The 25,998-nt window shown below is 39.4% G+C and overlaps 1 protein-coding gene across 2 annotated transcripts in view; it reads left to right on the top strand.

Annotated features, from left to right (window-relative positions):
* Positions 1 to 25,998, top strand: part of CRYBG3 (crystallin beta-gamma domain containing 3) — a 111,115-nt gene that overhangs the window by 4,168 nt on the left and 80,949 nt on the right. For both annotated transcript variants that reach the window (XM_046001874.1, XM_046001875.1), the window contains exon 2: positions 12,829 to 12,895. In XM_046001874.1, the coding sequence (XP_045857830.1) occupies positions 12,829 to 12,895 (67 nt within the window). The remainder of the gene's footprint in view (positions 1 to 12,828; positions 12,896 to 25,998) is intronic.

Below are 25,998 nucleotides of genomic sequence, written 5' to 3'. Positions count from 1 at the left end.
CTCTGACTCTAAAGCTCTGGTTCTTTTTTCTGCATCATCTTGCCCACCAGCGTTCTGAACTAGGCTCATTCAAAACACATTTGAATATGTAAGTCAATTGAAATTTTTCGTACTTTGTTCTAGAATGGGTGGCAGAATTGTGGCCCATTTCAGATATACCTTTTTTTTTTTTTTTTTAACTGTTCCTGTCAATGTTCTAGTATATTGTTATTGGTAGAAATAAGGTAAGACAATCATTAGACCAAAGACGGGGACTGTGTCTTCTTTTACCTAGCTCGGGTGAAGAGTGTATCATTGTTGATAGAGTATTAAAGCACTTATTAGTGGGTTTCAGCCAGTAGTACCTTCCCTCTTGAGCGGGGCATTTAGAGATGTGAGGGATCTTGAAAAGATTCTACAGTGTTTGGCTCTCTGTTAAAGTTCAGAGAATTTTTGCTTGTCACCTTGGCTGAGGGTGTTAAATGGGTGGAGCCAGGCTGCTGATGGCTTGTTGTGCAGGAGATACTCTCATTAAAAAATGTCAGCCGTGCCCTTGATGTGTGAGTGCTGCTGGCCTTCAACTTAAAGAACCAGTGCTGACCACAGCATCAGGTGTGTGAGGAAAAGGAGCTGTGTCCTCTGAATTTCATGGTGATTGTATTTTCACTGATTTGAAAGCAGTATAGAAAATACTTGGTAACTAGTTTATTTGAATAGGGGATACCTGTGTGGTCTTGAAGGACCCCATCAACAGTTTATATCCATTGTAATAAAGATGACTGGAAAATTCCAGAAGTCCTCAGCAGTGTATATGTAATGAGAATCTTGAAATCCCAGGTTGACTGAAAGCATAGAAGCTACCTTTGGAAGTAGAAATATAGACTGTTTAAAGGCATTGAAACTATATCCTCTTTCAAGTGAGATTCCTATCTCTGGGATTTAACAAGGTGTCTTCCAGTTGCCTAATTTGGGGATTCTGTTTCTTGGTTAGGGCATTCCTTGTAAACTAACTCAGTTATGCATTCTAAATATTAAAGTAGCAAGTACCTCACATCCCGCAATAAGCTTATCTGCTCAGAACTTCTAACTGTATTGAAACAATGATAACATTTTTTTTTCATCTCAGAGGAAAATATGTAAAGTGATATTAACAGATTTTGTGAAGAGGAAAATAATGTTCCCTTCAAGATAAAATATTTCGTTTCCTAACCAGAGTTCTGATGAAACACACTGCAGCCTAGATATGCTAGAAATGCTGATACAACTGTTGTAGTGAGAAAACATAGGTTGGTGTAAATTTAAACTCAGAAAAATAATTTGGGCTATCTCCTGAAAAGAAAAGATCATCATAATATAAAAGCTTAAAACATCATTTATTTGGACTCTGTTCATTCTATAAATTTGAATAGCTACTGTGTGTCAAATATGATACCACGCAGTGGGGATAAAGATCAGTGAATAACCAAAAGTGCTCTTGGAGAGTTCATAAATTAATGGAGGAGACAAAAAGGTACATTTCTGTTCTCAAGATGAGCTCATTATAAGCCAAAAATGTTTTTGGCATTTGTGACTTTTTTGGTTCGGAACATACTTACTGTTTCATGACTATCATATATTGTATGAGAGCTTTATTTGGGCTTTCAGAATATCTTCCCACATTATTAACTTTTCTCTGAACATGGTTTGATTAACATCCTTTGCTAACCAGAATACTGGGGAGATGGGACAGTAACTGGACCAGCGGGGTGAGTGGCAAGTGCTTCTACTCCTCTTGCTCTTCCTAGACTCCACAACTTTGGCAAGTTCTAGATGGAGGCAGAAAAGCACATCCTCTTGGGAATTAACACTTCACATGAGTGGAGATCCTTACACAAAATAGCTTGATGTTGATAGAAAAAGAAGTTGAGCTTTGTGACCAGAAACAACTGTCTTAATGTTTGGTTGGCAGTTGTGAAGGGCCAGTGGTATAGCTCCAGCAGAAATATCCCTCAAAGTGTAATCCCTTGGGGGTATTTAATTGTGGGTACCCCCAAAGCAGTGAGACAATTGTTTGCCTAGTCAAGTGTTTTTTCCCTTGGGTTTTTTTTGGGGGTGGGGTGGGGTTGTTGTTGTTGTTGTTGCCTGACAGATTAGAGATGACAAAAACTAAATCGTCCTTTATTAAGATCTTAATTAGACCTAAGCCCTGTGCCTGGGACTTCAAATATATACATATGCTTAATCCTTAACGGCCTTTGAAAGAGGTATCTTTACACCATTTTACAGATCTATAATTTAAGACTTGGAGAAGTCCAATAATTAGTCAGAAGTCTCACTGCCTCTGTGGTAGAGTCAAATTCTCCTTCCCGAACTCAGTGTCTACAGCATTATGTGAATGCTTCCTCTGCTTAACTTAGGAAGACCCATAAAAGAAAGCTGGCCCTAGAAAATAGTATTGAATGGAAATAAAAAACAATGGCGTGCAGCTGGCCATCTGCCCAGATCGCTCAGGTCAGCACTCTGTACAATAAAGATTTTGTGGTCCTGACAACTGAGAAAAGGAAAACAAATGTATGTATCTATCAAATGACAAATTTACATTTAATCACATGAAAAAGGTCAATCTCCTTCAAAATATATGCAAACAGGAAGTATAGCAAGATACCATATTCCATCTAATTGATAAGCAAAACTTGAGTTGGAGGTAGGTAAACTGGAAGTGGTGACTGGTGGGAGAATAAACTGGTCCCCAGCCTTGGACAGGTTCTCTCAGTACTCATATTCACATACTCTGATTCAGCACTTCCCCTGTAGGAATTCCATCAGATGTACACAGCTCGCAGACAGGCCCGACGTTGCCTATGCCAGGCTAACCATTGCGGTGTTACTGTAATAGCAAAAGAAGAAATAGATCTGTGTGCCATCAAGTGGACGAAGGGATAAATCATGGTCCAGTCATGTAAGAGAATATTACACAGCTACCAAAAAGAATGACAAAGCTTTTTTTTTTGTACTGATAAGGAAATACCTCCAGGATTCATTAAGAAGAAGAAAAGGCAAGCTGGAAATCATTGTGTATAGTATGTTCCCATTCCTATATAAATGAGTGTGAAATAAGTCTTACGCTGACTGTGTTAAGGGGCGGGGGTGGGAGACTGGATCAAGAAATGAGCAACAGGAGGGAGACTTTTCATTTTATACCTTTTTATATGTAAAAAATTTATGTGAATTACCTACTTCAAGGAAAAAAAAAACACTAAGACCTGGTGAATATCTCTGTATAAATTAGTAAAAATCGAGAGAATTTAGGATCCTGACTTGGCAGAGATCTTCCAAGGAAAGAATGTACTACATTAACTTGTTCAGATGAGAAAAGGTACAATTAAGGCTGTAAATAAAGTAATATTTATTTGCAGAGAAATTTGATATTTTGACATTTTTCTAAGAGTGAGGCTTCTATATTATCAATCTGTAATGCAAAACGGGGGGCAGTTAATTATCACCTCATTTCTGTGAGATCACCCATCATACACTTTGAATAACAGCATGATCCTGGCATGTCATTAATACTTTCAGTCTTTCTGTGAAAAATCGAGACAGGTGGCTCTCATCTCTAAAGTCGCTTTCAGATTTAGCATACCAGCCCAAACTCCATGGAATAATAGGTGTGTACAAAATCAGTGTGCCTGTATATTAGGAAGACTTTTGTTACTGGAAAAGTCACAGATGAAAACTTCATCCATGTTTACCAAGAATTCATTCAGTACCCCATGTACAGGTTACCATGCTAGGCTCTGCGAATCTGGTGGTAAGCACACTGCAACATGGTCTTTGACTCAAAGCATACATGCAGTTTAGTGGGGAAGGCAGATAATAGCATAAATCTTCCTTCCCCTAAAGTAAGTGCTGAGGTAACAGGGCTGTAGGAGCATTTGACAGGTGTGGGCCCATTCTTGACACACTTTTTAGAGGAAACTTTTTAAAGATTTAAGAGAGAGTGCTCACATGTGTGAGTGGGAGGAAGGACAGAGAGGGAGAGAACCTTGGGCAGACTCCCCTCTGAGCCTAGAACCTGCTTGGGGGCTCCACATCAGCATCTTGAGATCTTGACCTGAGCTGAAATCAAGGGTCAGTGACTTAACTGGCTGAGCCACCCAGGCGCCCCTAGTGGAAAGTTTTAATCTTGCTTAATCTGTTTCTTCTGGTATTTTTATCCATGTGCGTAAACAATGCCGTACTGTTCTTTCTTGATTTATAATCTTTAGGTAACTTATACTGACTTCTGGTTATGGTAGATGAGGACTTAGCTATTTAGCTACTCATCCAGCCTATATAATTGTTATACTTTTGGAATTAAATAAAAAAGCCAATCTTTAGATTTTTATGAAATAGAATTTTGGTTTCATTAACACAACACACTAGCTTCTCTATCTTCCTTACAACAAGTAGCACAGATGGCAATGTGAGAAATGATGTGAAAATGGCATTTGAGTGCCCTCACAAATAGTAGTTTCATGTAATTTCTGAAGATATATGTTAGAAATTTGTGCTTTATTCTTTGAATTAAAATTTATACAAAACATGGATACTACCTTAGGGGCAGAGGATAATTCTTTATAATTGCCATGCTTCTTATGACAAGGAATGGAATACTGTGAGTTTTCCATTTTATTAACTGGGGACAGGTTAGGCAAGATGTAAATTCTCAGCCTTTTATTGTCTTGTCAGATCACCAAGGAATATACCCTGGTTGGAGGGGTGGCACTGTGCTCTATTAGTCTGAACTAGAAATATGTACTATAATAATTTTGATTATTTATTTGTTCTTCAAAGGCAAATATGGATCTCATTTGGCAATTTTGTATATATTATTGATACAGAGGAATTACCATTATGTAATTTGTGGTATTAGTATTTTGTAATTTGTCTATGCTAAATTCATTTCCAATAACCTGGATTTGTTTGCTTTTTGAAATCAACTACAATACTTTGTATTTTTTTGTCCTTTTAATAGTAATATATGCTATTATAAAACAGGTATGAAATTATAAAATCAAAAGAGAAGTACAACTCATAACCCTACCCGCCCAGACAAATACTGTTCTTATGTACATTTCCACATATATACATATTTTTACAAAAGGTGGAAGTTCTCTTCAGGATTTTAAACTTTATTTTTTTTTTCACTCAACAATGATGCTTTAACATTTTCTGCAATAGTATATATATTTATACAAATTATAAAATAATTCTAAATTTAGTCCTTTAAAAATTTGTTTTGTCATCACTTTTCAGAATTCAGTTTGAGTATCTGAATGTGCCTCTGCTTGTGTAGGGTTTGCATTTGAATGGGAGAGGGTAGAAAATTAACAAGTTCTATAATACATAATGTGCTCTGAAGTACAATAAAGCAGGGTGAGGGAATGGGACACGATGGAGGTAATGAGACTGGAGTAAGGTATAAAGCAAATGGTCATGAAAGACCCCTTTCTTGCATAACATTTGAGCAAAGACCTGGATGATACTTGGGAGTGGGAGAGAAATCTGAGAAAATAACTTTCCAGGCAGTGGGAACAGCCACTTCCGAGCCCTGGGGCAGGATCATGTTGGCACAGATGCCAGAGTGAGCAGAGACAACAGAATGGAAGGGAGAGTGACTGTCAATGACTCGGGAAAGGGAGTTGAGGGCCAGAGGAGGTAGGTAAATGTAGGGAGTTGAGATGTTTACTTTTTGAAAGTATCATTTGGATGCAGATTTATATATGTTTATGTATGTGTATATGTTTATATATTCTCACAAAGATTGCTGGTTTGTTGATGTCTGGAAGAATTTGCAGTGAGAAAGAATTTGAGTTGGAGGTTAGAAGTGAGGTCAGCCTTGGTCAGGCTCTGGGAAGGCAAAGTCTGGCCCGTCCTTGGATCTCCAGTGCCTCTTCCTTCGGACAATTTGAGGAATACTACATGAATGGGTGCCCATTTTCGAGGGCAGCTAGAACACTGTTGTGAGTTCATGTCACAGCAAAAGATTGAGGGTGTTGATTCATGTGGGTAGGTCATAAATGTTCAGAATCTGGAGGGTGTGGCGTAGAGGACTCTGGGAGAGGAGAGCAGTTACTGGTGTCGCCTGTAGACAGCTCAGACACACATCAAACATACCAATGTCCTCTCCAGCCCGTGATTGAACTGCAGTTATGGGTCTTGTTTTGGGGGCATGGAATGGGGGACAGGAAGTAAATCCGCTTCCAAGTGGAATCATAAATTACAGGAGAAGGTGGACATGATGGGGAGGGACTGTCAGAAGAGGCTAAGGCTGCAGAGCAACAGAGCTTCATAATCATGTCTGTTATCTTTCCTCCCTTCTCCCAGTTTTTCTCCAAAGAGTTTGCCAGATGTCTGAGCTAAAATACATGCTGTTCGACTGCCTTAAAATTGCAGCTTTTGGTTACCTTTTAATTTGAAGCCCAGAAATAGTGCCATAACCACCTATTTTATATTCTCTTAATGGTTACTTGAGAAATACAAGTACTAGTCTACTGCTGACAGTCACTGTTTATGAATGGACAGTTTTCCAGATGGCTGTTTGTAAATCGTCAGTGTGGAACTCTGTCCCCATAGTAGCAGGGATGGAAATGGTAGATGGCCGCACCAAGCTAGTGCACAAAAGTCAGTTTAATCCATAACATGCCTGCAGTCAAATATTGAACAAAGAGAACCTCTAAGCTTGCCTTATGAAGCTGTGTTTGTAAGAAAAAATTCCAAGGTAGTACAGATGCCCCCAAGGCAGAAGCAGACCCTTTGAAAGTTTGTGGGGATGAAAGCCAATACTGTATTTAAGGACCCAAGTGTGGGTGGAGGGGGTAGTCTAAGGGAATACAGAACAGGCCCAGGGGTGGCTTCAGTAGGTTGGAAACAAGGACTGCACAAGTTTCTGTCTCTTTCTCAGAATGTCCCAGCATTAATTTTGATCCTGAGCTGGTTTCTTGGTTAGAGTCTCTGTGTTCCTTCACTACAAAAACTTCAAGGTTAGTGTTTCCTTTTCCATTTTCCCTGCAACTGGAGGATCATATGGGATTTTAGATCTGGCAGAGAGCTGGTCTGATGCTTTCATTTCACATATTTAAAAAATCGGATCCAGAAAGGTACATTTTGACTGAAGTGACCTTTGTCCCTAAGGTCTGTCCCTGAAACATAAGTCCCATTTTGCAAAGCATTTCACTACTAATGACAGCAGGAAAGGGTGTGGATAGGTAAAAGACCCCTTCTTGTTCTCTCTTATTTTTTCATCTGGTTCTCCATGGTAAAGTCACACCTGGAGGACCAAGTATGATTTGATCACATTTCAGAGGAAGGCCAGATTCTGGCTGCTTCTACAGTTTCATCAAAGGAATGGTGACAAGTAGGCTCCGAGGTGAGGAACAACATGCCAGGCAGGTGGCCTGTTGGAGTTGTGGTGGAGAAGGTGATGTTGTTTAGTAGACCCAGAAGAGATTTAGGTTAGTGGCAGACAAGAAAACAAGATATGCCTTGACTCTCTTTCCCTGTCCTCAGGTCTGCTGGTTCCTCTATTGCAGATCATACCTCATACAATGGAAGTGAAAATCAGTGGGAAAATGATTTCAGGCAGCATCAGGCTGAGTGGGATGAAGAGGAAGGAAAGAAGGGAAATCCTTCATTTCCCTAGGGACAGTGGAAAGTCCCCGTGGACAGTGAATCTGGGGAACTGTTTAGATGTATAGGGCGTTCCCAAATAGGGGACTACATTTCATTAAGTGGCTTTGTGTTTAGAAATGGTCAGAATTACTGCCAGTAAATCAGTAATTCAGATGTCTTTAGCACCGAGCATTGCCTCCTTTCTAAAAATGGCAAGAAGTAATAGATTTTCTGCATCTGTAGAGAATGGGCAAGCCTCCAAAAGACAGTTATGAAAGCTGTATTCAATTCTTTAACATTTCCAAATTATTTTGATCCAGCCACAGGAATTGATGTGTGAGAGAAAAGGCAGAGTAAAGGCAATGCCCAGCAGCTGTGCTGCAGGAGAGGGAGGAGTGGAGGGCCGTCCTCTCCCTCACTGTGTCTCCACCCCATCCTCCGAGTCTGTGTGCTGTCCCTCCATGTCTATCTGTTGACCATCTAGGAAGCTGCATTCTTACCATGTGAGGAACTGAATCTGGGAGAGGCCCAGCAGCATCCCTTGTGCTTCAGTCAGTGGTATACACTGAAAGAGGGTACTTTTTCTCGTTGGTCCCACTCTGGACTTGGCGGTGCTTCACTTGCTCATTAGGGCAACAGCTCTTTTGGGGGTCCAGGAGCTCTGCAGTGCCTGGGTATTGGAAAATCGGTGATGTTTTACATGACTGAGTTTTCTACATATGGATACCTACCCTTTATCAACACTTAACACATTTAAATGTACTAACTGGAGATCTCTCACACTAGATCATTCTCTTCCTTACACAACTCTCAGTGGTTGGCTTCTGCTGAACATAGAAAGGCTCTCAGACCATTGTTTATCAAGAGTGTGGTCACAGGGCCAGCTGCTTCAGAACAACCCCAAGAAGAGGGAGTCGGTTATTGAAATGTGTATTCCTGGGACCCACTCCAACTGGAATCCTTGACAATTAGGCACACACATTTGCTTTATAAATACAATTGCCCAGCTGATGGTGGTGCATTTAGGTAGGGATTCTGAAGGAGTGAGGGCCAGGATTTCATGTGGTGTTTTGCCTGTACCCCAGCACCAAGAACAGTGCCTAGCACTTAAAGGGCATTTAAAAACAGAGGGGTCAGTACTTACCTGGTGAGTGATTTTCTGCTTCTTATTTGCTATGGGTTGGGGAACCTTCTTATAATTTAATAAAAAATAAGACTATAAGATACATTGACAGGATGGGGGCTTTCCTCTTTGTAAATTATTTGAACTCGAGAATGTTAATGTGTTCCATTTTTTTTTTCTTGGCCCAGAGGTTTGTCTTAGTTTGTCTGGAAAGTAAACTTTAATGGCTGCACATTGGATTCCTTGTTTTCAGGTATGGTTTAACTCAAGTTGCTTCAAAAATGAGGAACTTCAGTATTACTTTGACCTTGATTTTTTTCTGAACTGTTTTGAAGGATTAATTTCCAGAGTTCTGTTAGCTAAGATGAGGCTGTTTAGAAATGCAATTTAGTCTTACTTGCCTACGTGTGGTTATGATCCCTGCCCCTCACCTCTGCCATGAGCAAAATGTGTACTTTCTAAAAATACTGCTATTGAACTATTCTCCAGGTCCCAAAGGGGGTTAAATTGTGAAAGAACAATAAGAACGGATTGTCGACTTTCTTAAGGTTTGAGATCATCTGAATTTGAACATGTTTCTCTTTCTCTCATATATTAAAGAGTCTGAGAATACTATTCCAAGTCTTTTGAGTCTTTTTCTGTTACATATTTTTTAACTAAGCAGACATCTAAGTATAGTGTTTTCAGTATTTTCATCTGCTCTGTTTTATTTTTGTGTGTGTTTTGCATTGCATTGTTCCCAATGCAACATTTTTTTTGATTAAGCAGGCACAAATGGAGAGCCTGTTTGATATCATTTTTTAAAATTTTAACAAATATTTGAGTACCAGGCACAGTGCTTGGCTCTGGGATATAGACATGAATAATACAATTTCTGAATTTGAGTTCAAATTCTAGTTAGCCAGAGCAGAAGTGTGTGAATGGTATCACTCAAATAGAGATTAAGCTAGGATTAAATTGTAAAGGGCTAAGAGTTGGGCAAGATGTTGAAGGATGTAGGAAACAGGAGAAGAAAATGGTTTCCTTGCGTGTTCTGAGAATGTGAAGTGGTTCCATGTGGCAGGTGTATCTGGAGTCATATGAATAACTTTCTATATCCTAAGGACTCTTCATTTTATTCATCAACTGAAAGAGATTTACTGAAAGGATTTTAAAACTGCAAAGTGGGATGGTCAGCTTAATAATCATTTTGACAGGAAGAAGGTGTTGAAACAGAGCAATCCTGAAGATGCCAGAGATCAATTAAGAGGACTCTTTTTTTTTAGTAAACTGGAAAAGAGATGGGGAAAGCTTTAATTGAAACACTGATTTTTATAGCTAAACCAAAACTTTAAAATGTGTTGTTTACTTTAGAACTCAACACATTTCGAAATTTTTGTTTAACAGTAAGATTCATGAGACTTAAACATAGGCTATAGGGGCGCCTGGGTGGCTCAGTGGGTTAAGCCGCTGCCTTCGGCTCAGGTCATGATCTCAGGGTCCTGGGATCGAGTCCCGCATCGGGCTCTCTGCTCAGTGGGGAGCCTGCTTCCCTCTCTCTCTCTCTCTCTCTGCCTGCCTCTCTATCTACTTGTGAACTCTCTCTGTCAAATAAATAAATAAATCTTTAAAAAAAAATAAACATAGGCTATAAGTTTTAGAACATTTTATGAAGTGTCAGATACTCTTTTGGGTTTCTTTTAGTTGTTTGCTCAATATGGAATACTTGTGTGCTGATCTATGAATATATTTTTCTGGCATTTTGTGTGTGTTTGTAGAGTGGATATAATTATAGCTACTTGAAAATACTGATATCTGTGTTAATCTCATGAACCCGGAGCTACATTTTCTACAGAGGTTTTGTACTGGAAAGGAAACTTTTACCATTTTCATTTCCAATTCACTAAGGCAGTAAGTTTACAGAAAATGCTGTAAACACTCTTAAGTGTTTCAGGAATCTTGAACTAGGAAACTAGGGGCGCCTGGGTGATTCAGTCAGTTGAGAGTCTGCTTTTGGCTCAGGTCATGATCCCAGGATCCTGGGATCCAGCCCGACATTGGGTTCCCTGCTCTGCGGGAGCCTGCTTCTCCCTCTCCTCCCTCTGCTTGTACTCGCTCGCTCTCTGTCTCTCAAATAAATAAATCTTTAAAAAAAAAAAAGCACAAAAATTAGGAGACTAAAATCCTTGTATGTTTAGTTTTTAGGTGGGTCATTCAAAATAGATTACAGTTAGAGAATATACTTATAAAATCACTAAGGTCAATATTATCCTTGATTATACTCCAGATTCTTATGATGTGCTCTTTTTACATGTATTGTTCCCGTCTCTCTCTCTCTGTTTTTCTTTTGAGCTTAAATAGACCAGACTTGACATTTAATTTAAAACAAGAATTGTAAACAAACCTGTGACAAAAAATAAAGCTAAAATAGAAAATGGAGGTAAAAACCCACTCACTTTTAAAGTAGCAGTGTTGGAGATATTCTTATTTTATAGATATATAGATGTATTTGGTTACAGTTCTGAATTGCACAATATTTTCCATTCCTGTCTCTGATTTTTCACATGGAGTTTTCACCTGTTAAGCACACAGCTCATGTATTCATCTTCTTTAATTGGTTGCTTTTGCTGTTGACATTTAAAAGGCTTGTAAGTATGACTGTGTCTTGTTGGTCTGTGTATTTCTGCATAGAGTCAGAGACTTAATAAAATTTTAATTTCATTGTATTTTCCACATGCTTGTGATCTTTCTGTCTGTGTTTTAACCATTACCATTTGTTCCTTGCTTAGTCTACATAATTGCACTGGGCATTATGGATAGAAAACCTAAAAGTAGCCTAAATCATATCTTCTCTTTCTATCCTGTTTTATCTGATCTATTGAGACCACTCCTTTTCAGTTGCTCTGCCACAGCCACCACGATTGTGTTTTCCCATTCTCAGTCATTCTGCCTGCTTTATGCTTATCCCCTGGCTCAGAGCTTCCCAGTGCTCATAGAACAAAAGATCAAGTTCTGAAACGGGTCAGGCAGGTTCTCCATAGTCTGGCAGGCACTGCCTCTAGTATCATTCTCATGTCTAGCAGAGTCACCTCTGCCAAGTTGTTGTGCTCCAGTCTTATATTAAAACAAACAAAACATGGTTTCCTGAAAATGCCATGTTCTCTATTCCGCCTCCTTTGTCTCCTCTGTGGGCACTTCCTGAGGAGGCAGAATTGCTGTTCCTTGCTTCCTCTGTGCTCCATAGTATTTTGTTCATTTCGCAGCTGTAACTTTTACCAAACTGTATTATTAGTTTGTGTATCAGTCTCCCCTACCAGACTGAGTTTTATAAAGACCCTGACCTACTTGTCCTTACATACTCAAGGCCAGGGGTGATCCCTGGGGCATGGCAGATGGTCATGATAATCTTTAGTGGGGAGCTGTTCAGTTTGTCTAGCATCATAAAAGTATGAAAACAAGATAATGTATGAACCTAGAAATACAAAATTTTGTATTTGAAATGTATGTGTGCCTAATAGGAAGCATAATTTATTATGACCTCTCAGAAGGCATCTGTGAAGGTATTCTAGACAAGATAATTAGAAGTGGCAGTCTGGAAAATCAGGTTCTTAAGGTGCCCTCTGGGACACATTTGGGGCTAGATAAGCCTGCATTTACATTTGAGTATTCCCAAACTTCACTAGATGATCCTGTGTGTTGATAAAGACTTACTAAGGAGAAATAGATTCTACTCGTATAGTACTCACTATGGGCTTTAAAAAAAAGATCAGGCTATGGAGAACCTTAATATAAATAAAATCATAGAGTAGTAATCATTTTCAAGGTTGTGATAGTTGTACAGTGTTTCTTCTTTGTTCAGGTGCATCATTGCTGTGATGCGGATTATCAGCATAAGAAAATGTAGCACATAATAGGCTCACCAAAATTTCTGAGGCCTGGATGAATATTTTCGAGTGTGCTTTCAACTGTAGAGGTTCAAATCAACATATTCTTTTACATTTGGTACATGAGTCTATTGAGCATTGCATATAAAAGCCCTTTTGATTTTTCTTTAAACTCAAACTGTATGATTTTAATTCTCTTTTAATTTCAAAGAAATTGTGGTTTTTATTTTTCAGTGTTGAAAATGAGACCATGAGCACAAGTCAGAAAAAGGAAAATGTACTTTCATCAGAAGCAGTAAAGGTATAGTTTTAATATTTTATATTAAATATTTCTCTTAATTTCTGTTCCTACTTCTTTTAGATTCTGTTGTCTCATTTTATATTTTACATTTCAAAAAGAGCACTATGTTATTTATGGCAATCCAGCCCAGCTCTGTTTGACATAGAATTTAGGTGGGATCGGGTGAGGGAGAGGGGCATCAGGGAGAGTTGGAGAGTGGGGTGTCCTTATTCTAGCATTGCCACTAACCAGCTGTGGGGCCTTCACCTGAGGAATTTAATGTCTTAGTCCTTAGTTTTCTGATCTGTGAATTGGATTGTCTGACCTCCATAGTTTCTTTTCCCAGGATGTTCTTTAATGTATGATGTGTTTTTCAAATGCTGCTGACATCTAATAGTGCTTTTGGCAGGTGGAAGTTAATAACATGTTCTTAGTATGTGATGGATATTTTGGTCAGCTCACATATGAACCAGCTTCTACAGGACAAGCATGAAAAGAATATAAGCTACACACCTCCCTAGGTAGTTACCTCCCTAGGTAGTTACTGATAAGTGTGGTTAAAAATCCTTTAAAATCAGGGTGCCTGTGTAGCTCAGTCATTTGAGCATTCAGCTCTTGATTTTGGCTTTAGTCATGATCTGAAGGTCCTGGGATGGAGGCCTGCATTGGGCTCCCCAATCAGTGCGGAGTCAGCTTGGAGATTCTCTGTCTCTCCCTCTGTCCCTCTCCCCACCACTTGCTTTCTCTCTCTCTCTCTCTCCCTCCCTTTCTCCCCTGCTCTTGTTCCCTCCCATTCTCTAAAATAAATAAATCTTTAAAAAAAACCCTTGAAATATCACTGAACCTTGTACCATTTCTTTTTACTCATAAGTGACTTTCTAGAACCTGAGTGTTTATGTTGTTCAGTGGTGTGATGCCAGGCATGTGATCGAGCTTTCGTAGCTGTCCCACAGTCATAGCGTTTGGACTCAGCAATTTTCTTTTTACATGATTTGTGACAATTGGTAAAGCAGAATGCTTGTGTTTTCCATGAATTTCAGAGTAAATTAGCTTGGTCAATGGAAGGACCGTAAAGTCATCTGAATTCTTCATCACTGATAAGGGGACTTTTAAACATTATATAAGGTCCAAAGGCATTAGGTATGGTGAGGATAAAGCTGTTTTCATTCTTCCCCTATCATAATTAACAATATAAATATTTTTTTGAGAGCAAATAACAGGGATCTGATTTCTTTGACTTTTATCAAAAGAAAGAAAATCAAGATCACCTTGCTTTCCTTATCTTTTTTCATTCCTTTGCTAGTTTGGCTATTAAATCCAGCTTTCAGGAGCACCTTGGTTGCTCACTCCTTTAAGCATCTGCCTTTGGCTCAGGTCATGATCTCAGGGTCCTGGGATCAAGTTCTGTGTCAGGTTTCCTGCTCAGCGGGGAGTCTGCTTCTTTCTCTCTCTCTCTGCCCCCTTCCCATGCTCTCTCTCTCTCAAGTAAATAAATAAAATAAAAGAAATCCTGCTCTTAAGCTTTATAACATCTCTACCTATTCTTTTCCTATCAATTTAGCCAACTGTTAGCCAGCCTACTGGTTTACCACTGCAAGGCTTTTTGCATGTCTTCTGTTGCCTTATGTCAAGACTTTTACTTCTAATGGTATATATGCAGCCTTGTTCTTGGGTTGTTTTACGGGAAATATTTTCTTTTGAGGTCTCAAACTTTGGTGTTTCTTTGGCTACTAACTCCTGTCACTCCATCTCCTAATCCCCCATTGCTTCCGACCTTCACCAAACATTCTGCTCTCCTTGCTGCCTTCCCCTGTCTGAGGCTCCTCTTGTTTCCCCACTCCGCCTGTAACTGATACTATACCACTTCGGCTCTGATCTTACTAAATAACAAAAAAACAAAAAACCAAGACAACCAAAAAGATACCTTCAGCCTTCAGACTTGGCCTTTCCTGTAGTCCTACTTTGTACCTGTAGAGATTTGTTCCAGAAAGTCACACTTTTGTAGATGCAGTAAATATATGCATTGGGCAGATGTAGTGTCTGGGCTTCCATGATTCATCTTTTCTATGCATTCTTAATATCTTGGTTTGAGTGCCCAGGTTAATTTCACTTTGGGATCCGGGTCCCCAAGCAGATATGGCTCATAGTCATGGGATTGTTTCTTTTAGGATTTGAGGCCCATTGCATTACTTAAACATGGGCAGTGCAGTTAGCTTGTAATGTACAGTGAGCCATGTCACTCTCACTGCAGTGGCCTGAGCATTTTGGCCCTTGTAGTTGTTGCTTTACCTTCCACAAACTACTAGTAAGATTTCTTCAGTCTAGCCACATAGACCCCAATGGTTTAGATACCTGTTGTCAGGCATTAGAAATACATATTTTGATAACACCAGTAGCACCATACCTTGTGGGGGAAAACGAGTTAGAATCATATTTATGGTCTTGTTATTCTAAATAGTCTCAGTTCAAGTATTTTCATTAGCAAGTGGAATACAATGTGCATTTGTTTTCTTTCTAATGAATAATTTTATATAGCAGCACTCCACTGTAATGTGATATTTGTGTTCCCATGCTTCCATCTTGTTAATCTGAATTTTATGATAATGCCTTCTGTGTAAGAAAAAATATACAGCGTTTTTCCTGTTGAGTCTGAAACATAACAGATTTATGAATAATAAATGTTCTTATCCTTTTCTTTTTGTATTTGACTTTGAGAAGCCAAATCAAGATGTTGATGATTGTTTGGTTAGAAGTTTAAATTATGACAATCAATTATATTTTCAAACAGTTAGAAACTATAGAAGCTTTATATTATCTTTGGACATCATTGTATTCTTAGTTATCACTTACATGCTATACAAGGTGTGCTGTTTTGCTAACATTGTAGCCATTTCTCATGCTAGCATTTATCATTCCAATGGTAGATAAATTTATTTTTATTGAATTAGGTCCTTGTATCAAGCTGGCAAAACTTCTAGATATTTAGTTCATATTCTACCTTTGTTTTTCTGTGGGTTCTACAATTTTGTATTGTAGTCTTAGACACTTGGTCCTATTGCATTCATGTCTATTGTTATTTAAAAGAGTAGGAACTCATGTTCTAATTCCCTGCTGCCATCTACCTACTTCAGAGGAATTTTCATCCCTTGTTGCCTTCCTAGGATAAACTCCCAAAAGCCCCCTGCTTTTGGTTTTGATCCAGCTTTCGTCCCCCTGGTTTTGGTCTCTTACTTACTGCCTTCTCTTAGACCTTGTCTTGATTATCCATCCCTCCATCTTCACTGGCTTGTTTCTTTTCTGAAATACAGCTGTTTTGGGGGGCATCTGGGTGGCTCAGTTGGTTAAGTGTCTGACTCTTGATTTTGGCTCAGGTCATGATCTCACAGTTGTGAGATAGAGTCCTGTGTTGGGTCTGGGCTGGGAGTGGAGCCTGCTTAAGATTCTCCCCTCTCTTCCTTTCCCTGATTCCTCCCACTTCCCTCTCTCTCCCCTTCTAAAAAATAAGCAAATAAATCAGTTGTTTTTTTTTCCCTTTGGTGGGTCAGGTTTCCTTTCAATCTATCGTTTTATATCACTCCCAGTTTTTACCCAAAAATTTCTTATGAAAGTCTTTTTAATTCTTAATTCTTAATCCTTTCTAATTTGATTCCTGGCTCTTCTCTAGTTCCCTCAGACATGGGAAACTTAGTACTGTGCCTGGTACATGTGTCGTAAGTACTCAATAAGTAGTTAAATGAGTAAAAGTCATTCCATGAAACCAATGATTGCTTTCTAACCACAGTCAGTAGTCTTCTCTTAGTTCTTATTTAACCAGTCAAGACATTGATTTTCCAGGTCTTGTCTTCTTTCCAGAAATATGCTTTATTATCTTTGTTTCCATTAATGTACTTCACTGCAGTTTCTGCCTCTGGCCATTTCCTTCGGTTTCCTTCTGACTTTCTGGTTAAGTTACTTTTCATATAGATGTTTCTCAAATTCCTCCATCTTCCTCAATGTCAGTCTTCCAAAGTTATATCTTTCAATCATATTGCTTCATTTTTTGGCTCTCAGATCTCTTCTTGACATCCTTTTTGAACTCTAAGCTTGATTTTTGGGGTTCCAGCATTTCTGTATGGACGACCTTTAATACCTCAAATTCAGTCTGCCCCAAATTCTCAGTATCTTCAGAGATGTTCTTTCTACATATATTTGGTTGGGAGGTGGAAGTGGTGGGAGGTAGGAAGGATCATTAACTGCTTGGGATGGGAGAAGAGCCCTTCCATTTGGAAATTTATTTTTTCTTTTTAAAATTTATTTCAAAGTGGGGGGAGAAAATGAGAGAGTACATGAGCAGGGGGAGGGGCAGAGGGAGAAACAGACTCCCTGCTGATCAGGGAGCCCAGCATTTCCTGGGATCATGACCAGACCTGAAGGCAGACACTTCACCACCTAAACCACCCAGGTTCCCTTCCATCTAGAGATTTTCAAACTCTTTACTTGTAATCCTGTGTCTCATACTGTCCTAAGTGGTACCTAGTGTCTTCAAAACCTGAACTTTTTCAGGCTGTCCGTGGAGTAGATTGTTTCCCTCATGATCAGAGTTACCCCTTGCAGACACTTGGGTAGAAGCTTCCTGTGGTCAGTTACTCTGCCTTCATCTGCCTGTGCCTTCTTTTTGAAATCTCTTTTTTTTTTTTTTTTTTCCATTTTATTTATTTTTTCAGCGTAACAGTATTCATTCTTTTTGCACAACACCCAGTGCTCCATGCAAAACGTGCCCTCCCCATTACCCACCACCTGTTCCCCCAACCTCCCACCCCTGACCCTTCAAAACCCTCAGGTTGTTTTTGGGAGAGGGGGAGCGGGCTATGGACATTGGGGAGGGGAGGCGAACCATAAGAGACTATGGACTCTGAAATCTCTTTTTGAAATCTCTTATCTGCTTGTATCTACTCTCTCCCTCTCTTTGTATTTATAACTGAAACAGTTCCTTTACTGTCATTTTAGAATGTTTTGTACAAAAGCAATCAGTATGTGTGGTAATCAGAATTTTTATCTCTTTTTGTAATTGAAGAAAGTGAATCTCAGAGATTTTCACTTAACAAAACCCACAGTTAGTGAGAGGAGACAAGAGAATTCAGATGCAGTTCTGTATAATGTTTTCCATTTGTGAACTTAATTTATAAGATATCCATAAACTAAATTTACCAAAAAGAAATCTTATTATAAAATTAAGAGAGCTGTGGCAGTAAGTCTGTTTTCAGAAGTGAGCCATGAGCTAAATAAAATGAATCAAACCTGGATTATAGGTTATAGATTCTCTAACCCAGACTTAAATAAATTGATGATCATTAGGCTTGTTCTCAGCAGCTTGACATCTGCTTTATATAAAATTTAACTTTTGTTCCATTTTAGAATTGTTATTTATAACTAATCCTACAAATCTGATGAAGGTTCTGGAGTGGTTTTTTAAAAGGCAGTGGTTGATAGATGCATATGATGTTCTGTGAATAATCAAAGAGTATCAATTTAGTGTGTATTATTTTTACTTAAGATTTGTAACACTTATTTTTAATCTTAGAAGCAAATAATTTACAACAAAGAGCTACACTTTTTTTTTTTTTAACTGTTACCTCTGTTTACTGATAGGTAAAGATGGAAACATTGTAGCTCAAGAATATCTTACTGAAGAAAAATAGTCACTCATTGTTTTTTATATTAATCCTATATTGAATGAACAGTGCTGTTCAGAAGATGGATATATTAAATTTATACATCTGATCATATTTTGATTTGTGTAACTCCTCTTTCCTTACTGATGTTTTTCAACATTCTCTTGGCCAAAAGTGAAATGACAGTCAAATTTAAATGCATTAAATTTTTTCTTGGTTAGGTTAGGGGAAAATTGATTATTGAACTAATTTTTTAAATAAATTATGGCCTTAATAAATGCTTGGCTATCCTTTATTCTCATCGATATAGATAATAGCAGCAGTATGACATCAACTTATAAAGATTTTCAAATACTGGAACTCCTTTTAAAAAAAATTCAACTTATTTCCATTTGGAACCCATTTATAAATAGATTAACTTTAATTGATGGGAATGTTGATGAGGGGAATGAGTTGTCTCATAGTGAGCCACTATTTCTCTGCCTCTGCCAACTATGGGCCCCCTTGGAAATGTTTTAAAATTAACATATGCAGTGATGGAAAGAACAGCCTTTGGAATCAGGCAAATCTGGGCTTAAATCCCAGCTTTCCATGTGGTAGTTTTGTAATCTCGGAAAATTTACTCAACCTCTTTAAACTTTGGTTTGCTGATCTATATTGGGTGGGTGGGGGGGGGTGTTCAATCCTGTTTCATGGAAGTGTTTTGAAATAACTGAGATAACCTGTAGAGCACTACACAATGCTGAGCACAAAATGGGTACTCAGGGAAAGAGGTGCCTTCTTGCCATATAAAGTCTGGCTAAAACTTAGAAATAACTCTTTGTTTGAGAATGGCGCTGGTTTTTTCTGGGTGAATAGTATAGAAAAGCTATTAAAAACATTGATTCTCTATCACATTTGAAAGGAGGGCATACATGGAGATACACATATAGAAATTTAACTAGAAGTCAAAAATTTTCACCTCTTGATTCAAACTTCTATAAAGACTAAGTGGTGTCAGGGAGCCCAAAGTAGAGATCCCACCATGCCACTCTGTGGTGCATATGCCCAAAGGGACTGGCAGGGCTGCAGCCTGTCAGTACGGCTGGGGCTGGTCTGGGGCCTCGATATCTTTGTGTTCCTGGGTGTTGCAGGTGTTTTGAAGTACCTGGTTTGATTTGCAGCCGCTCGTTCTATCATAGAACTGTAATGGTCCTACTTTGTGGTATGATGGAGTACCTTGTCAAAATGGAAACAGACTAAGGAAGGTCTTGTACATACTGCAGATTTTGTGAGTACATTGGTCTCCGTGGGTGCCAGATATTGACTCAAGAACATTAGAGGGGGTTCTGAAAAGCTCTCCCAGAAACAAAAACATTTATTATTCTTGCCCAGTGTTTTCACTGGAGAACTCTTTACATGGTAACAGAAAGGAGTGGCTTTTCTCCTATCTTGTGTCATTTTGTTCCTTTTTTCTTCTGTCTTTCCACATCTGCCCTGGTTGATTTGATTTCTACCTGCATCATAGCCTGTGACAAAGCTCACACCTCTCCTTCCAGCCCAGCATGTTTTGCTGAGCATCAGGGTAAAAGAACCAATTTTTTACACCTTTCCTGCCAGTGTTGCTGGGTATAAGATTTGTCATACTCAGAGCTGAACTCAGACTATTTTATCCTAATTTTTTTCTCTTTCTGTGTTCCTGTCCTGCTAAAAAGTGCTATCAATTACCCAGTCTTGATGTTCGGAAATGATTCTATCATTTTGTTTCCATCCCCATTGTGCCAGGGACCATCAACAGCCCTTTCTTCCTGTCCATACCCTTTGCTATTCTATAGTTCAGACTTTTCTCTCCCCCCCTTTTTTTTAAAGATTTTATTTATTTGACAGAAAGGGACACAGTGAGAGAGGGAACACAAGCAGAGGGAGAGGGAGAAGCAGGCTTCTCACTGAGCTGGGAGCCCAACCCGGGGCTTGATCCCAGGTGAACCGAAGGCAGATGCTGAACGACTGAGCCACCAAGGCATCCCACAGACTTTTCTCTTTTACATCAACAATTTTTACTCCTGTGTTGTTTGTTCTGACACATACAACAGATGACTGTCCTTTGGTATACCATATATAACTACATCCCTTTATCAGAAATAAATGGAAATGAAACTGAAAGTAACACCTCAGCTAAAACCTTAATTCCATTCTAGAGCATATTTAAGAAGTGAAATTTCAACTTTTAAGTAACTTTAGTAACAAATTATTTGTGACATGTCAGAACTGATCACAGCACAGAATCATGACATTAAAGTTGCAGGTAATTTGTTATATAAAACAATAACCAGCTTAGAGCAAAATAGTTGATGGCCAACCTGCTGGCCTGTTCTAATTTTTTAGTGGAAAAATAATGCTGTGATAAAAATGTAATGTTATCTTTCAAGCAAAATTACTTTAACAGTGGAGGTATAAATCGCTCATCTTTGCACCTTACCATTAGTCTCGAAATCTATTTATTGAGAAATTTCATTCATGCAAATATGTATCAATAGTTTATATGGAATTAATCTGGCATCCCACCACAAATTAAATCCATTAGGATGAAGGTAAACAGTAATTTTGATTTAAAATTAAACTATAGCTTAACTCAGGATATCGGCAATAATCTGATAATAATTATTGTCCTCAAAATTGAGGAAATTTTAACTGTTGATGGTAGAATTTCAAATATTGACAAATTTGCCAAGTAATATGTTGCAACCAGATGTCAAAGGAGAAAACTAACTGAATTCTCAAGTAAGCAGCTGGTTTTAGTTTATGAGTGCCAGATTTTAGTTATGTATTAATAATTTAGGTGATAGTCATATTCAGGATGAAAATGTATAAAATTGTTTGCCTTCACCTTGTGATAACAAGGAAAACAGTCTTAGGAATGTTCACTGGAGGAACATGTACATAGGCAATTTCTATTCTGAAAAAACTTCTGTTGTAGTAGAAATTTCCCAAAGAGGCCAAAGAGTAAGTGGTCTCAGCAGTGGGAATACTGTTATTGCAAAGACGTTCTGTAGGAAGAGAGAGAGAGGAGAAGAGAGAAGGGGAAAGAATGAGTGAGGCTGGGTATGATGACATTAGGTATTTGCAAGCATTGCGAGTGGCAAGAGATGAAACTGGGGAAAGACACAGGGGACTAGACCCACGAACACCTTGAATGTCATGCTTGAGAGTTGGGATTTTATCCTGACAGCAGAGCTGTGATCGTGATTAAAGGCCTTTAAGGCTAGTCAGATTTGAATTCTAAAAGATTGCTATAGTTTTTGTCTGGAGAATGGACTGGGGACAGTGCAAGCAAGGAAACAGATGATGTTTTGTCTGACTTTTTAACAAGCGGAAATGTTAAGATTTGCGTAAAATGAAAGAATGGAGACAAAACATGGTCACATTCAGTTTTGGATGTACTAAGCTTGGGGTTCCGGTGAAGTATCCAAGTGGCTATGGATGCCTGGTTGATAGTTGAACCTACTGTCTGAGCTGCAGATAAAAACCTGGGAATCATCTGATTAATCTGTGGGAAATAAAATCTTATAAGAAGGTCATGAAGATAAAGCAGGTCCAGGCTAGAAATTGGAGAAATATGTTCGGTAAGGAATGGCTAGAATGATGTGAAGTTGAAGGAGATGGAGAAAGAGTTTGAGAGGAAGGAAGAAAATCTCAGAGTAATGTCATGGAAGTGAATAGAAGACTGGTTATCAGAACGAGATTCAGTCTCACATTCTGCAGATACACCATGTAAGAAGTGTATTGAATTAGCAAGTGGGACAGTGTTTCTTAGAGACATTGATCAGCACAACTAGGGAGGAAGCCAGATTGTAGGTGATTAGAGAGTGGTTGGGAGGAAAGGGAAAGAAGGTGATGAAGATTAGGAACCCCTTTTTGAGGAGGCTGGTAGAGGAGAGGGCTATCCTTGTGCATTTACGTTTGAATGATGGGCTTCTGGAAGGGGCAGATGAGGAACTGTGGTTCTTGAGGAGACATCAAGGATTGTGCACTGGTGTCCTGGTGGGGAAATTCACCTTGGGAGGAGTCCTTCCTTCCTGGTGAAGCATGGCAGTGAGTGAAGGAGGCATGCTGATGCTATTGAGAGTCAGAGCTATGAGGGAATGTCTGCATGAAATGGGGAGTAGGGACCTCTGCTGAGCAAGGTGGTGGGATAGTGGAATGAGGGGGGTAGGTGAAAGAACTGCTGTAGAAAAGCACTCCTTGGGGCGCCTGGGTGGCTCAGCACGTTGAAGCCTCTGCCTTCGGCTCAGGTCATGATCCCAGGGTCCTGGGATCGAGCCCCACGTCCGGCTCTCTGCTCTGCGGGGAGCCTACTTCCTCCTCTCTCTCTGCCTGCCTCTTTGCCTGCTGGTGATCTCTGTCAAATAAATAAAATAGTAAAAAAAAAAAAAAAAAGAAAAGCACTCTTTGTGGCTTCTTAAAGCAAGACTTACTCACTTAGTTAGAAAAAGATAAAATTGGAATTTTTCTGAGTGGGGATGACCAAGGAGTACAACTGAGACTTTGAGGTTACTGGTTATATTTGATGGCTGGATAGAGAAGCTAGGAAACTTTGTGGAAACTGAAAGGGACAGTGTAAGGGAAGACAGAATCTGTATTGGGGCAGGAGGAGTGGTGTGGTGGGTATACCTGGGACAGTGGGGTAAAACAGCTGAAACGGGGAAAGGGTGTGCACACGGGGAATGCCTGAGATTGAGTTTGCGAGGGAATGCAGTTATGGGGGACTAACTAGGGTCAGAGTTTATGAAAGAGGCAAGAAGAGTGGAAGTGGAAGTTACCGGAGTTGAGGATGTTAAGGAACTAGAAGTCAGGGTATTCTGAAGGATTATCCTTGCTACGCCCAATAAAGGCAGAGTATGAGGTAGAAAGGATGACAGGCCCAGTGCTTGACACAGTAAAAGAAGAGTCACCTGGCTCTTCATTATTTTCCATTCAACAGGCTCTTTGGTGACCGTCTGTCCTGTGACCTTTTTGACCTTATTCCCTGTGCCACTTACCATGTTGGCACAGCACCTGCCACCTGCTCTAGGCTGTTTGAGGAGGTGACAAACTAATACCAGTTGGACTTGCAAATAAATTCTTACATCACTAGAATGTGGGCTCCATGAAAGCAGGGCTATTGGTGTTGTGGGTTTTTGTTTGTTTATTTGTTTTTACTGTTGCATTTAAACACCTGGAATGGTATGGTGCTGTTCTTTATTTACTGAATGAATGATTGAATGCTTTCAAGCTTGCATGGATCCTACCTACTACTTTCTATACCCATTTCAGCCCATTACTGCAATCCCCAGAGACATTAGTCCAAGTCTTCTCTGTTTCCCAGTTCCACCTGCCTGTCCCTCCTTTTTGCCATCTCTCCTCTCACTTACTGAGGTCAGAGCCACCTGTTGGACCTTGCTCTTTGTCTTCTTCATTTACAGAATTGCTCAGGCCTCAGTCACTTCCTTACTTCTTTACCTGGAAGAGGACGTGTCCATACTCCTCTTCAAGGCTAATACTTCCCCCCCCCTTTTTTTTTTTTTAAGATTTTACTTATTTACCCGACAGAGATCACAAGTAGGCAGAGAGGCAGGCAGAGAGAGAGAGAGAGAGAGAGAGGAGGAAGCAGGCTCCCCGCTGAGCAGAGAGCCTGACGTGGGGTTCGACCCCAGGACCCCGAGACCACGACCTAAGCCGAAGGCAGAGGCTTTAACCCACTGAGCCACCCAGGCGCCCCTCCACTTCTTATTAGAAAAAGTATTAGAGTAACAGTATTCATTCTTTTTGCACAACACCCAGTGCTCCATGCTGAAAAAATTAATAAAAAGGGGAAAAAAAAAAAAAAAAGAAAAGAAAAAGTATTAGAGACTTTACTGGTCTCTTTATCTCAATTTATGCTTTTCATTCTCTCTTGCACAATAGTTATTCTCTAATAGGTGTAGAGCTGATCTGCAAAACAAGAACAAAAAGCCATTCTGTCTTAGACCTTAAACTGTCATTATTTTTTTTCTAATTTCTCTAAGTTTTGCCTTTTGTCTGTTTACCGACTATTCCTATCCCCTTGCCTACCTACTCACAGCTTAACACGTTGAGTTTAGGGCTGTACTCACAAATTCCTGAGCTCTTAAGACTATTTCTCCTACATTTCTAGTGCTTCTGTGTAGTCCTTATTCCTTATTTACTAATCTAACAACTGTTGGAGCACCTCTTATTGTCAGACACATTTCGAGGTGCTAGAGATACTGCACTGAATAAAATAGACAAAATCCCTGCACTTGCAGCTTTTACTTTCTAGAGGAAGAAACAGATATTAAAAAAATGTGTGTATGTATTAAAAAATGTGTGTATGTGTGTATTTGACACTAGCCAGTACAAAGGAGAAAAGATATTGGCACTTTCAGAGTGGAGGCATTGACAATTTTGGAGTGTCTGGGGAAGCTTTCAATGAAGAGATGACTTGTAATAAAGATCTGAGGTAGGTGAGGGGGAGTGAGTCATATTGCTATGTGGGAGAAGAAAATTCTAAGCAGAGAAGAGTGGATGTGCAATTGTTGAGGCATGAGTGTGCCTGATGTTTTTGAAGAACAGTGGGGTAGGGTAGTCATCTTTCTAGACCTCACAATGGCATTTGGCATTTACTCCCCATTTCCTTTTGGAAATATTCTTTGTCCTTTGCCTTTGGAGACCAGTATTCTGGAGGTATGACCTGGTCTGGTTTTTGCCTTCTCCATCTCTCTCTGATTTCCTTCTCTAATTTGCACCTCCTTTTTTTTTTTTTTTAAGATTTTATTTATTCATTCGGCAGAGAGAGATCACAAGTAGGCAGAGAAGCAGGCAGAGAGAGAGAGAGAGGGAAGCAGGCTCCCCGCTGAGCAGAGAGCCCGATGCGGGACTCGATCCCAGGACCCCGAGACCATGACCTGAGCTGAAGGCAGCGGCTTAACCCACTGAATCACCCAGGTGCCCCCTGCACCTCCTTTTAATCTCTCTCTCTTTTTTTTTCCCTAGAGCTTTTTTGTTGGTCCCCTTTTTATCCTGCATGCACAGTGTATGGCCAAATTGCATTCTTAAACTGTGCTTCTGACTGCTTTCCAGACATCTTCCTCTTGTACAACAGCAAGGAACCAAACATTCAGTGACATCTAAGTAATTTGTTGTCTTACCTCCTCCCATCCCCACAAAGGGGATGCCTCACCTCTCCTATTTCTTATGCCCATTTTTTACTTTACTCAAATTGTTATCCAGTTTAGAAAACTTAGTTATCTATGACTTTATCCCTCAGCGTCTGCTTCTGTTAGTCACCTTCTCCACCTCATTCTCTATTCCCTGTACGCATTCATCTTCAACCAAACCCTTGCCATGATAAACAGAGTTCACAATTCTGTGTCTTTGTAGATGTTATACTGAGTATTTAGGATGCTCTTCTCCTTCAGGAGCAAGCTCAAATGTTATTTCTTCTATTCAGTGGATTCT

The sequence above is a fragment of the Meles meles genome, chromosome 4 (genome assembly GCF_922984935.1).
Source record: "Meles meles chromosome 4, mMelMel3.1 paternal haplotype, whole genome shotgun sequence".
In the NCBI taxonomy this organism is placed as follows: domain Eukaryota; kingdom Metazoa; phylum Chordata; class Mammalia; order Carnivora; family Mustelidae; genus Meles; species Meles meles.
Note: the sequence above shows the minus strand (reverse complement) of the source record. Positions and strands in the feature narration are given on the sequence as shown.